The sequence below is a fragment of the Quercus lobata genome, chromosome 3 (genome assembly GCF_001633185.2).
Source record: "Quercus lobata isolate SW786 chromosome 3, ValleyOak3.0 Primary Assembly, whole genome shotgun sequence".
Taxonomy (NCBI): Eukaryota; Viridiplantae; Streptophyta; class Magnoliopsida; order Fagales; family Fagaceae; genus Quercus; species Quercus lobata.
In genome coordinates, this window is record NC_044906.1 from 64892547 (window position 1) to 64907839 (window position 15293).

Here is a 15293-nt window from a genome sequence, read left to right on the forward strand (position 1 = left end):
GTGAAAATCATATTTGTTAGGACTAGTCGCAGTTCTAGCATGGACCATGAAAAATAATAAAGAGAGGGATTCCCTCCTTATATTTTTAATTTCTTTTCTTGCTTTGGAATCATGTCTTTGTACTGTCAAAAGGAAAATGCTGGCAACTGGGTTAGTGCATTGAAAGAAAGTCCTTGTACTCAATTTTGTTTTTGCTGATTTCATCAGTCAGTACCAACGGTGAACAAAATCTACTCGAAGTTAATAAAGTATACAAAAATAGAGAGAGAGAGAAAGAGAGAGAGAGAATCTAACACACATTCCAAGAGGGAAACATGACAAGCAGAAGTAGAGCACAAAAAAACAAGGAGAGTTGGAAATGGTCGTTCTCTCGTGAAGGGGATGTTGGTAATTTTCCATTGTTGCTGCTGACAAACGAAGGGAATGGGAATCAAAAGCCTTTATATATGTCATTGATTGTGTACCCAAACCCAACTTTAAGGCACTCAGCCCTCAGCATAGTCTTCACACTTTACTGTACCCTTTTGAGTCCTTGATAGAAAGAAATTCATGTGAACCCACTGTCACCCACTCTAGCATCCTAGACAGTCCCTTTCATCCCCACTTTCATGGTTTCCTCCCTCTACTGTGTCCTTTTTTCCTTCTTTCACTCTTATCTTTTCTATGTCCTTCCTGTTTCACGTTTCACGTTTTGTATAGCTGTTTATTACTTCTTAAAAAACTCCACAGCCAAAATGAAAAGTCCACTGGATTCTTTTGAATTGCCTCAATAATGAGAATTTTGACTGGGTGAAGTCATCACCAAAATATTAGCTATATTTATGCTATATCCAAAAACATTAATCACTGCGAGAATAAAATTATGGATACGGTCCGGTCATTTATTGTAAGAAAGTTTTTACAAAAAATTAAAAAAAAAAAACCTAATTCATAAAAAAGATTTTAAAAATAATTTATTAACACATGTTTTTAGAGCATACGTTAGTAAAACTCTAAAATTTTATAGTATTCTCTTCTTTCACGTAATAATATATCACAGGAGTAGAGCCATAAACTTTTGTTTGAGAGACCAAGTTATAACACTAATATATTTATCAAAACAAATCTCACATACATATATATATATATATATATACATATTTTTTTATTATATATATATACACACGTATTTATTTGATTAGTTATATATACACACACCCAACAAAAAAAAGAGTTTAGTATTTTCAATCAAAATTATGTTTGATGCGATCTTTCATAAAATAAAATTCATTTTTTTCCATTTTCATAGTAAAATTCTTAAAAAAGTTTCGTTTTAAATATAAATTATCAAATTTTATACTAAAGTAACTAAAAAATCTTTCAATTGAACTAATAAAATTTTCAAAAGCATGAATAATCCAAAATTTAGAGGAATAAGTTAGGTTCCAAACATATTTGAAGTTATCTTGCTCTAACCTATCATGTGGCAACTAAAGACATTTTTCATGTGTAGTTTTAGTGACAATATTTTTTTAATGAGTCAATGACTTGTTAATTGCCACATAACGGGTTAAAAAAAATATATTTAAACATGTTTGATGCCAAAATTTATCAAATACTTAACAGATATAAGAGTACATTATACAATAATAAATAGAATTACAAAAAATAAAGTTATATCTCTATAACTATTAGACCAATTATTTTTTTAAGAGCATCTTTTGACTAATTCAAATATTTGGAGGGGGCAACTCTTATTTTTATAGAATAAATTTTTAAAACATTAAAATAATTATATATATATTTTTAAAAAAATTCAAAATTTTGGGGCGCCATGGTCCCCACCCTTCAAAATAGCTCCACCCCTGATTAAATTTAAGATAGAACTCAGTACACGTGAAAAAAATGGAGTAGGACATATTGTACTCCGAGATTGTCAATAATTTTCCCTATAAATTAGATCAATCTAAAACGTACATGTCTTTTACAAGATACAATGCGTGTTCATGCAACATACACACATATCAACTTGGAAATCACAATCTCCCTCACTTTCATCCTTAATATTGATGCCCTATCTTGGTCGCAACGCCTAACAAACCCAAAAGCCTAAATCCAAGTCCTAATTCAACCGATTTTGGCCAAAAGTCCAAACAAAACTATTCAAAGAAGCAAAGCTAACCACTCGTATAATGTATGCATAGTGATTTTCCTGCTATTCATGTTTAGCCCTGTGACACAAGTACAAGAGCCAAAAACACGTGATTTATATAGTATCCCTTGCATTACTGTATTGTACAACAATGGAATTAGCTTTTTGATGATATGATAGTGTTTCTTTCTTCTTTCTCAATATCCATGAATAACTGTATTAGCAATCAATTCTCATATCCATGAATAATTGTATATTAGTAATCAATATGATGTAATGTTATTTCTCAAACAAAACCACTAAAGATATGTGTTGTAAATACAATTAGAACTGAAAATTGCATATTATTTATTGCCATTTGTTAGCACATAATGAAATGGTCTTACCACTTTGTCAATTATAATGAATCTAAAAATAAAGTTTTGGAGTTAATAATAGCTTGAATGGCATAATAAATAAATAAAACTTTATTCTCTACTAATTTTAATATGTCATGTGTTGGAATCATTTCTTTTTCAGTTTAAATTTTGGATACTTTATAAAGAGTAAAAAAAAAATGTAACAAATTATGATTAGTGAAACATAAAATAGAACACTAAAAATGACACATGAGATTTCTATTCTCAATAACATATACTCTTTTTTTTTTTTTATATATATTTTTATGGTGGCAAAACTAAATTATACTTCCTCTCTCTCTCTCTCTCTCTCTCTCTCTCTATATATATATATATATATATTCCATTTTTTTTCTTGTTTAAAAATCTAGCTGTTTTAGTGAACATTATTTAAGTATAACAAGGTAAGAAATATTTATTTTATTATCCTTTAAACAAATTAAGATAAAAAATTTTCAAAACTACTATTTATTTTAAAGCAAATTAATGAAAAAGATATTTACTTTTGAAAGATTGTCATATTTTTGGACATTTAAAAATAGGATAGAGGGCTAAGAATAGGAGATTGTGGGACTATGCAATTGCAGTTGTCGGCAACTATTATCTGATTTCAGTCAAGGATCATGTTGATTAACCTTTACAAAATATTGGCCTCTATATTTTGTTTTTTTAGATAGGTAACTATTTACCTATATATTTCTTGCACTCCATTCCATTGCACTATTCCATAATCTCTAATATTCTTTAAGTTATGCGTAAATTAATGTGCTGTAATTTTTTAGTCGATTTGCCTCTTATTTAATAAATTGACAGTCTTCTTCTTAAAAACTTTTAGCTTATCTAGGTAATTAACATCGAATGTTTAAACATGTATTGACAAATTAATGTTACAAGTAATTTTTTATTGAGCACCCAAATAAAAAAAATTAAAAAAAGTTCACTATCACTATCACATTCCATTTGAAATACTATTTGTATTCTGTAAATGACTATGAGCATCATACATATCAACTTTTTTTGCAATTGGATAAAACGTAAAATCAAGGTTGATGTCAAAAAAAAAAAAAAAGGTTGATGTCACACTTGTGATAAGACCCTTAATAAAGCTATTTTATACACTGTTTTTCTTTTGAAAATTCTGTTCCAATTCATGTGTTTTTAATGTATAAGCAATAAATTATGTACTTCCATAGAAAACACTATGCTTTATCCATTTTTTCTCAAGCAAAAAATATCAAGACTACATTGCCATTTGTGGCTACAAATTGATCCACAAACAAAAGAAGCAAAAAGTACAACCAGACAGTAAATCAACACACTTTTAAATTTGCACAAACTAATTGATAATAACCTCCACAACACTATATCTATTTTAATCACAGAGAAACCTTAATAAAAAAAATCACTCATAACACCTTTCTATGTACAAAGTACTTAGAGTTTAGAGAGAAAATGGCTATCAGCATATTATAACCATCTCAAAAAAAAAAATCACTCAGCACCTGGAATCAAGGTTTTTTTGGTTGATGGGATGAATATGACGCAAGAATTTTAGATAGTGTTATAGATTTTACAGTTGTTGGCAAAAACTGTCATAACAGATAATTAGATTTTAACAACCAATAACTCTATTTATATATGAACAAGCATGTGACAAAATATGAAAATCCTTCTACATATTTATAAATCAAAGTTGACGCCAAAAGAAATCAAAGAAGATCGAGCATGTAAAACTGCCCCAGTATGTATTTTATTTTATTCTAATATATTTATGGGATCATGTGAGGATGCTTTAAATAATCTTTGGCAACATGACTGGAAACTTTGGCATATTTTGAAAGCCAACTAATAATTTCCAACTAAAATGGTGTAGTGGCAAATTAACAATTCCTTGTTTAAGATGAAGCAGGTCAAGTGGCCACGTGAATTTGTGGTTTTATAGTACCTAAAGTAATTAAACATTTTATTGGATTAGGTTTTGGATTATAATATTGCCTGCATATGAGAAATCCCAGCATGTTTGCGATTATTGTGACCATAAAAACTAAGACAACATGTGACAGGCATTAATAAGATGATCACAATTATGCATAATTGAGGAGTTGTAATGCTTGATAAATATATATTTTCCTGATTAATTAATTAAGTTATAATATGAATTGTGGGTTTTTGTGAATGGCTATTGGCTAACACAACATTTTTATACTTGCAGCTTTTAGTGATTATGTGAACTACTAGATGTGGAAAGAAGCCTTTATTACACTAGTGAAATAAATAATTTGGTACTTTGGTGAAGTATTTAATAAACAATTTGCTTTTGATACTAGGCAGGACTCGTGAATTATTCTGACAAGATATCTGAGTTATATCACTTTTGGGTTTCTTAAATCTTAATTCTTGCCCTATACTTATTTTACAGAATATATATTACAATATACAATAAAAAAGGTTGTGTAAAATATACAATAATCTCATTTTTACAATAATAGGAGATATGATTGATAAGCAGATTTTTTTTTTCTCTTTTTTATTTTTATTTTTTTAAAATTGATTCTCAAACATAAGCTCTTGAGTATATTAACTGGAAGGAAAACACACATCATCGTATCAAGAACTGATTTTTTTTTTTTTTACTCTATATGTTAATTAAAGAGAATTTTTTTCAGGACACATTGGCTTCCATAGTGTTTTGTAACAAAGATATAAACAAAGAATTCTAGGGCAAAATGGCTAAATATCATTTATTTTTAAAATATGTAGCAAAATACCACACTTTCTAAAGTATTTAACAAAATGATCATGTTTATGGAACTCGATATCATTGATGTTGAGTTCTAGGTAGAACTCGAAATTCTATGCGTATATTGCTACTTTTTAAAAATTTATGTGGAACTTGACATTAATAATATTGAGTTTTACTTAAAAATATATATAGAACTTGATTTTGAGAATATCAAATTTTATATAGAACTCGATTATGTTCCAAAACATAAACATTTTTGTTAAATACTTTGAAAAAATAGATATTTTGCTACATACTCTAAAAATAAATGATGTTTAGCCTTTTTTTTTCCATTCTAGTATAAGAAATTAACTAAAAATATATTCAATATAATCAATTTATAGTGCTAATTTCGAGGGTTTGTGTAAAAAATAAAAAGGACTGTGTAGTGTGTAGTGTGTAGTGTAGTATTGGAAAGCCAGTGTGAACTTTATTTACTTTATGAGAGGCCACCAGTCCTTTTCACTTTTTGTCTCCTCTCGTACGACTGAAGAATTTCCAACCTACCTCTCTCAACCTCATGTTGCATTTCACTCATTAAAAAAAAACTATGTAGCAGTTGTTTTCTACGTACGTAGGAATCTATATTATTTACACCCCATGTCCTATCTGGTTATAAGACCTAGTACTCACTTACTTTATTAGGGAAACTCAAGCATATTTGATATAAAAAAATCTTACATGATCTATAAATTAACTCACTTTCTATTATCTTTGCTTAGCTGGGACATGTCCATATATATAAAGTTTGAACTTTGAACCAAAATCCTACACCTAAAGGCCAACTACATATCGAGAATAGTGTATTTTTTAGGTTTTCATGAAAGACCTCTTATCAAGATTCAAGAAAATGATAGCTAACTTCACTATTTATGCGTAGTTTTTGACACGCAAGACCATTAATATACAATGGTTGGGACAAAAGCGATTGTGATGCTGGATCCATATATCTTGAAGATAAAGTATCACCTTATGCTTTTCATCACCCTTTTCTACTCTGTCGACAAATCTTTTTTATGAACTACTTTTTATGTTTAACTGTATACTCTAGTGGTACATTATAATATGTTCCACCAATTGTAGTATATCATGCGTGATTTTTTTTCTTTCTAAACTTTAGTTATTTTATAAAGAAAGTAACATATATATATAAAGTTGTAGTAAGTGGAATATATAAAGTGGATCGTGAAAAGTAATATGGATAAACTGCATATTCGGTATCTATCCTTTACACTATATATTTCATTTTGGTCCAAAATTTTTCAATTGTGTCAATTTGGTTTCTAAACTTTTAGTGCTGAGTCAATTTAGTTGTTGTCGCAATTTTTTGGATGAAAATTTTTGACATGGCTAACAGCCAAACTAAAAAATTAGTTTTCTTGATGTGGCAATAAACTATTTTTTTTTATTGTCTGTCACGTCAGCAATTTTTATCCAATAAATAATGACATGAACTAAATTGACAAGACATTAAATGATTAGGGACCAAATTGATATATAGTGTAAAAGATAAGGGCCAAATACATAATTTACTTAAGTAATATTCATTTTTACTTGTATTAGACGTGGGAAGCCTAGTCAGGGTTGTAGGTTGTAAATAGAAGTAATTTTATGTCCTATCTAATAAGTTATCTCTACTTGTTGAATAAGATATTTATGTTCAAATTTCACCTACACCAAAAAAGAAATTCATTATTGTCTTAGGCTTATGATAAAAAGAAATTATCATATGTATCATTGATTCAAATCTAATAATATATTTGGAAAAAGAAATTTAATTAGATCTCAATTTCAGTTAAGAGACTGTGTCCTCCAACTCAGGGATTCAAATTCTATGGTATCCCTCAGAAAATAATAATAATAATAATAATAAAAAGAGATTTAACATAACTACGCTGCATTAAGGGGCTGTAGGCCTGGGGCGAATTGTTGAAATTTTGATTGAATGATAGTTGTAATGTGTAGACAGTGTTACTACCAGCCCATGCCAGTGGCCATGGCCTACCAGGCCCATGGTTTACATGGCCCACTAATCACAACTATTTTTTAAAGAATCTATTAGTTCCAGTTAACTTGGGGTTTGTTTTGACTGAAAAACTAGCTTATTTTCATTTTTTTTAAAAATGAAAAAATCATAACTTTATTAGGAAAAAGATAAAAACATTACATCTTGAATAAAAACTGACTCAATCATAATAAGGTTTTTCTCTATCCAAACTACATAGTCATCTATGCTACTAGCGTGTCAAGCCAAAAAATGAACAAGACGATTACCTTGCCTTTTGACATGTGAAACTTGAACTTGTCTTGTTAGCTCATGTAGCTTATGTATGGATACTTATTAAAAACCATACATTTTTACATAGCTAGTTTAATTTATTATTTTAAGTGTAACTATAATTACTAAACTATTCTTTTTATTTGTAACCGTAAGCATAAAAAAGGGAATAAATTTATCAAATTAGTGGACCTTGAGATTCCTATTTTTGATGTAATTGAAGTGTTTTATTAGTCCCAAAATATATATTTTTTTTAAATCTAATTTTTTTTTTGAAAATAATAAAAATGGGAATAGATTTATCGAATTAGTGTTCAAGTAAAGAGAATTGGTTAATTGGAAGACTAACTACTAAATGGAATTGGACTCTTTTCTTGATTGTGGTCTTCCACTATGGTGACTTTAATTAATTAATTAAAAAAACTAAGTGCATTATCTAACAACATAAATACTATTATGTTTTGCTTTTGCTACCAATTGATGCAAGAATTTGTGCTTGACAATACTATCCGTAAGAAGCTCTCTAAGAGTCAAAACTCAAAAGTCTTTTTATTTATTATTTTCTAGTGCATCATCGTCATCATGATGAAAAAAGAAAGTCCAAGTAATAGAAAAAAAGATTGGATCTTAATTACGAATCAAGATAATGGTTTGGAATTTTTTTTTAAAATGAAAAGTAACAATAGTATATTAACACTGCAATTAAAGAAAGACAATTACAAAAAAAAATATTGAATTTTTTTCTTTTTAAAAGAGACGGAGTTGCTGCTTCAAAGAGATGGGGTAGATATTTGTTGCTTGAATTTTTTTTTTTTTTTTTTTCTTAAAAGAGATGGAGTTGCTGCTTCAAAGAGATGGAGTAGATATTATTTGTTGCTTCAAATAGACGGAGTAGACATGTTGTTAAGTTCATTGATTATATTTTTTTGCCACATTTTTGATAGTATGTCTTTTTTCTTTATCAAGTTATAGTAGTATCTATGAGTTTCAATTAGCTCAACTGGTAAAGTCTTTTATGGTTGAATAAAGTCTCTTTGATAGTATATATGTCTTTCTTAAAAAAAAAAAAAAAAAAGAAGCTACAGTAGTATCTCAGCATGATTGTCTCCAATAAGATCCATACTCCTCATTAGCCACTCAACAGCTAGGCTACCAACTACTGCAAGTCGTTTCTCATTCCTCATTATGGCATGTAGATGCACGGTGGAAAACAAATCTGCCACAGTCATTTGCAAGCTTTGTAATAGGAATTATTTGCAAACCCAATTCACGGCCTTACCAAAATGCAAATACTAGCAAGGCAAACATATCAGTAGCAATTGTTTTGGAACAAGAAGGTAAACAAGTTTACAATTTGATGCCAGCAGCAAGAAATTGAAGCCCCCTTGAAACAAATTGATACCACCAGGAACAAAGGTGGTCATTTTCTCTAAGATCGTCAAGTTCCACGTAGTAGAGTGCAGAGAAACAGCCCATCACGTGAGAGAGAAAAAGAGGGATAAAAATTGTTGAAATTTTGTATTTTGTTGCTAGTGGGGTTTGAACTAGGGCGCACTGGGAATAAAAAATAGGTAAAAGCCTCTTTTCAAATTCTTTTGTATTTTGAGAATTGAAAACTATTTTTGTTTTCTACTTGTTTTAGTTACTAAACAAGTTTTTTGAGTTTGAAAATAGAAAATTGTTCTCAAAAACAGAAAACTGAGAAAAAATATATAGTTACCGAACATACTTTAAGTTTTCTCATGAAAAAACTGAACAGTGCCAAACCACAAAATCTCTTGGGGCAGCTAGATTTGAGTTAACCACAAAACATATGGGTCAAAAAATTAGAACTGTGCATCGTTTCTATAGTCTAACTTTGGGCCATAGTTTCAAAAAAAAAAAAAAAAAAAACGTTTCGGCCATAAAACTGAATAAATATGATTACAAAACATTTCCTATCAAAGCCACTTTTCAGCCTAAAACACCTTGGGCCTCTTTCAATGGCCTTGGGCTGGGTCTGAATACTGAACTGGACTCTGGGCTGATCTTCTGAGCTGCCACGTGGCAAAATTCTGCCCAATAAACAAATAGCTTCCTCAGTAGGCCCCACCTTTCCTCTCCAGCCAATAGAAACTCAGAAAACTCACAAAAAAACATTAACTAAAAAAAAAAAAAAAAAACACCATCAAGTTCAACTACCAAGTACCAACCACCCAAAACTCCAGTTTCTAACAGATAAACCTCCATGGCTTCCACTCCAATTCTCTCCCCCACCACCACTACCACCACCACCACTCTAAGTCACCACCAATCGCTTCACTTCTTCTCCAAACTACACCATCCTAATTTCCCTTTCAAAAATGACAGACCAATCACCAAGCTCCACGTGTCTTCCCCAACCAACAAGCCCTCTACCATCACCACCACCACCACCACCACCACCACCACCTCTAAAAACCCCACGAAGGAAACCATTTTCTTTGATGGTGGAGCTCACTATGGGGACCTTTTAGCTAACCTTCTTCTGGGTTTCACTCTGTTTTGGCTACCATTAACTTTGGCTGCGGTTTCAAGGGCCTTCAATTTGAGGTACAGGTTCACCAACCTGCGGGTCACGGTTATTTCAGGACTGACGGGTCAGGAGAGGAGTGATTTCTCCTACAATGTGATCAAGGATGTTCAGGTTGTGCCACGTTTCATTGGTGAGTGGGGTGACATTATCATTACTCTCAAGGATGGTACTAAGGTTGACCTTAGGAGTGTGCCTAAGTTTAGAGAGATTGCTAAGTATTGTCTTTCTATGGCTAAAAACCCTAAGGTTTTGAAGGAAGAAGGGCCTAAAGGGTTTTAGACAGTTTTTGGTTTGGTTTGGTGCATATGGGTCTATTGGTTGGTGGGCAAGAGTTTGATTCCTTTGTTTTTAGAGGTATGTAAATTTTGTGGATAACATAGCAATCTGCTTGTTATTATGATAATTGGGGGATAATTTTTGTTTCATAATGATTACATGGCTTTTTGCTTTTCGTTTGCCTTGGCCTCTTGTGTTTTGAGTTATGATGGATATATTGCAAATTTTACCATATGCTTTAACAAATTGATGTGTTATCAATCACAAAAAAAATGTAATTATATTGTTGAAGTGACATTAATCACATTTGTTGTCACACAGTTTATAAGCATTTTATAGTTAATTTGATTGGAGCCTTAACGTTTTCCTTGTGTCATTGATAAGATGGAATATCTTTATAATTCTGAATGAACTTTTTCCATATCTTTTACTGGGATTCATTTTCAGGCTAATAAGTTAGACTTTGACAGGTTTTTAGTAAAGTGAATTAAATTGATGCATGTGCCTCTCTAGCTGGTGAATGAAAATTATGGCCTAAGTTTTGCATCATTTGCTTAACATTCATTTTGGATAAGAATGAGCAGGCCGAGAAGCGTTTTGGTGACACATGCTCACCCTAATTGAAAGGAAATCTGACAATAGGTATACTATGATAACATATCAGGGTTATATAGATTCATATATGATTTCTTTGAGCTTGTTCGAGTTCTTGTAAATTGTAATGGAACTGTAAGTGCTATTACGGAAAATTTCTCCCTTGTTAACTCAAAAGCTAGAACTACCTGCCCATCATGTATTGTAACCTTTGAATTCCCAATTGTTAATAGGTTGCATTTTATATTCTGCATTGTGCATCTTGAATTTGTAGATATTTTGGGATAAAAGGGTGTGAGATCAACGTGTGAATTTATTAGTTGAAGAATTTAATGAGTTTTTGTAGATTTGGTCAATGTGATAGCAGTGAACAGAACTGAAGAAAGGTCAGGGACATCTACCAATTCAAGAAGTGGATGTGATAAGGGAAATTGAATTTCAAGTACTTCACTTTTTGGTAGTATGCCTTGAACTTCTAAATAAGTCAGTTAACATTTAACAATCAAAGTGAATAGCATGTGGATTGTCAAATAGCAAGATTTACACAGTTTGATACTGCACCTACAGTGGACAATATTAGACAATATATAAGAATAGGAGTTGCTTCACCTCCTTTTATCAATGATTCATTCTATTAAATTTCTCCATACCTAGAAGAGTAACCATTATCATATTCCCTAGCAGCTGGTGGTTGTGCCTCTAATTCTTGTGAGTAACATCCTAACTGGCACATAGCATTGTAAGGTTGGTCAAAATAGGATGTTAACGTACAATGCATTAGCAGTCTTAGTTCGATTACCTTTTAAAATCTGAGACGTTTTGAAAAGATATTTACTCTGACTTAGAGGGAGACATTCACTAGAGTTACGATAATTCTGTATAGAACCTGCTCACGGCTTCCAGTTTGCTTGGTTGGTGAAGTCTTTTACCATTGCACTAGATACCTAGGATTGAATCCCATCACAATAGGGATTAGGGGTTTAAGGGAGGTAGGCTAACCTTTGTGTAGCCCAACCATTGCGTCAGGGGAAAGAAGCATAGATCCTACTTCTGGTTTAACAAATTTGTTGAAAGCAAAACATTTATTGCAAAATGTTGGGATTTTGGGTTTGTGAGAGTTGAGAGTTAACACTTTGAGTAATCTCTATGTGAAGATTTGACATAACATGTTGGAACACCATCTTAATCCAAAAACCTAAGCTAGTTGATTTAGTCCCAACTTATTATTCCAACCATTTACTTTTATGACTGCTATCTAGTGTACAACTTGATTATTTAACCAATCATGCCATTCACACATGAATATTCTAACAAAAACTCTGCATAACATAGAAGTAGAACTTGTAGGAATGGAAATTTGGTTTGAGGGAAGGGGCTTTTGTATAATTGAGTCTATAATTTCGTAATAGTATATCCCTGAGAAGAATGCATATTTGTTGAGGTGTGTCTGTCTCTTATAATCATGTCAGTTTCATGGTTTCGATCGTTGTGTGAGGGTGGAGATGCCTTATATTTAAAAGCTGTAGTTTTTTGTTGCTAAATTTATTGAATTATTTAGTTTTTGGGTATTGCAAAAAAAAAAAAAAAAAAATAGTGGAGGCTTTAAGGGGAGGGATTTGGCTAGTGTCCAGTGCTCCGATGCATTGGATGCAACATACACACAACATGTGTCCAAAAAAGGCCAATTGTCGCTTTTGTGTACTGTCTAGTGGATTGGAGCACTAGACCAAAGAGAAATAAAATCTTTCTAAAAAGGTTTGAGGTTTTCTGTAAGTTATATGAAACCCCTGGAATGGCACTTCTTCTTTCTTCCTTTTTTTTAATCGATAAAAGAACCTTAGTTCCCACATTCTCCCATACAGCTTGCTGCGGGTTGAACCCCATGACTTCAAACTTTACAATGAGGAGAAGTATAACTGTGCAACAAGGTCATTTGGCATGTGGTAAAATAGATTATTTCAGGGACGGCCATAGTTAAAGGTGTGATATTTACTCTCAGACCTTGCTAAACATTTAAGGGAAAGAACACCTCAAATTTTGAGATTCAAAGCAAAAGCATAATTTGTTACAAAACAGGTTTTACTTTACTAGTAAACAATAGACAGGCCACCAGATAAAGTACTTTCTGGAGTCTCAGATTGAGAAACAATATATGAACTTCACATGTCAAAATGTCAGTGAGAACAAATAAATTTTGTAGCATTCACTTGAAATAGCTTATAATTAATTGAGCTCAATTTGATGGGAACTGTAAAATTAGTGTGGAATGGAAAGAAATGTCAAGTTTGTTTACCGGGTACATAGTTTGTAACTTGACATAAACCTAGAATTATATAGTGGTATCAGGTGTTGTTACTTTTGCTTGGACTCGGTAGATATAGACTAAAATGGTGATTAGTGACATGAAAGACTGTTGAAATTGCATGGCATATTGTGCTCTTAAAGGTGCTTTGATGTTTTGAAATTTCAGTTTCTTCTGTACACTATAGTGTTTGACTGTTTTCCCATATCTAAAAAGAGATCAACTATGCACTATTTGCTAAAAAACTATTTGCACTATTTGCGCATAGTTGATGTCCTCATGTTTGTCTTATTTACAAAATACTAAGTTTATTTAATCTATGAATATCTATTTGGCATGATAGTTTCTTATAACCTATTTATTAAAGGGAATACACACTCACTAAAAGGGATTATTTACCCAGTTTCAAAGTTTATGGGGAGAATGAAATAAAGGGGCCCATTTTTGTTTTTGTTTTTGTTTTTTTTTTTTTTTCATTGGGTGTAAAATGTGTTTTTTACTTCAAACCTTGTAGGAAATAAAACAAACAAACAAACAAAAAGCCAACCCAAAAAAACTTTGCATGAAACAGTGAATTTTGGCTCTCAACATTTGACTAAACCGAAAAAGAAGCCTAGTAACACAACAAAAATGTCACAACATTTTCACAATACCTTTATTTTTTATTGTGGTGGATCTCGCATGATATTTTATTATTTTATTTTATTTTGACCTTTAACTATAAGGAACTTACATCTTAATAGTTGTGAAAATATTGTGATAAAAACAAAACTTTACAAACTTTTCACAATAAAATATATTTATTTTCAATTGTAGTGGATCCTGGTCTGATAATTTATTTTATTTTGATTTATAAGTAACTGACACCTATGTCAAAACATTTTCACAATATATTTATCTTCAGTTGTGGTTGGTCTCAGCCTTATATATATATATATATATATATATATATATATATACACACACCAAAATGATATCACATGTTACAATTGAAACTCTTCGTCAATTACCTTCAACCATACACAATGAAAATTTTTTCATTCATACTTTCTTCTTTATAATTTTACATGAGTCTAGGTGTAATGTTTAGTTTACTTAGTTTTTAATGAACACTCATTTTAGGCAAGAAAAAAAATAAAAAATAATAACAGAAGTCATGTATCATCGAATTTTTCATTAGATAAATTATGAGTTTCGAATATTTAAACCTAAAAAATCAATGTTCTCTAAGTAAAAAATAAAATACCTTGTATCACCATTCCAACTTTCCAAGAATTACTACCATCTAAAAAAAGCCAAAAAAGAAGAAGAAGAAGAAGAAGATGATATTGAATAAGAAGGCAAGTGTAACAGTGGGAATTCCACCACATTTTCATTATAAATCATAAGTAGTATGTTGTTACAAGTCGTTATTGGTGGGGAAAAAAAGTAATTTCATTGGTCAGTTTAATTGAAATAACAATTTACCAAGTAAAATTTGTTATGAAAATGTTGTGGATGTAGTTTTTTTTTTTTTTTCACAATATCTTTATTTTTTAGAAATGCTATATTCACAACATTTTCACAACAAATTCTCAGTAGTAGATTGTTATTGTTTGTTATGAGTGGGCAAAAAAGTAATTTAAGTTGTGAATTCAAATTGAAACTAATAACAACTTACCACCTATGATTTGTTGTGAAAATATTGTAAAAATGTTAGTTGGTTCCAATATTGTAACAATTCTCTTTATTTTTAGTTGTTGTTGATTCTAGTATGATATTTTATTATTTTATTTTGACATATAAAAAATTAACACCTCAACAATTGTGAAAATATTGCGGCAATTTGTTGTGTTAATATTTTATTATTATTATATAAGCAAGTTCAAAAAAAGAAAAAAAAAAAAGAAGAAGAAGAAGAAGGCAAGTAACAGTGGGGATTGAACAAACCAAAGCACTATGCAAAAAAGTAATTTAAGTTATGAATTTAACTTAAAAC

At 30.7% G+C, this 15293-nt stretch overlaps 1 protein-coding gene across 1 annotated transcript; it reads left to right on the forward strand.

Annotated features, from left to right (window-relative positions):
- Positions 1-9752: 9752 nt before the first annotated feature.
- LOC115981623 lies at positions 9753-10599 on the forward strand. Its single transcript, XM_031103903.1, has one exon. It carries the CDS (start codon positions 9817-9819, stop codon positions 10420-10422), a length of 606 nt encoding a protein of 201 aa, XP_030959763.1. The 5' UTR covers positions 9753-9816; the 3' UTR covers positions 10423-10599.
- Positions 10600-15293: the final 4694 nt, after the last annotated feature.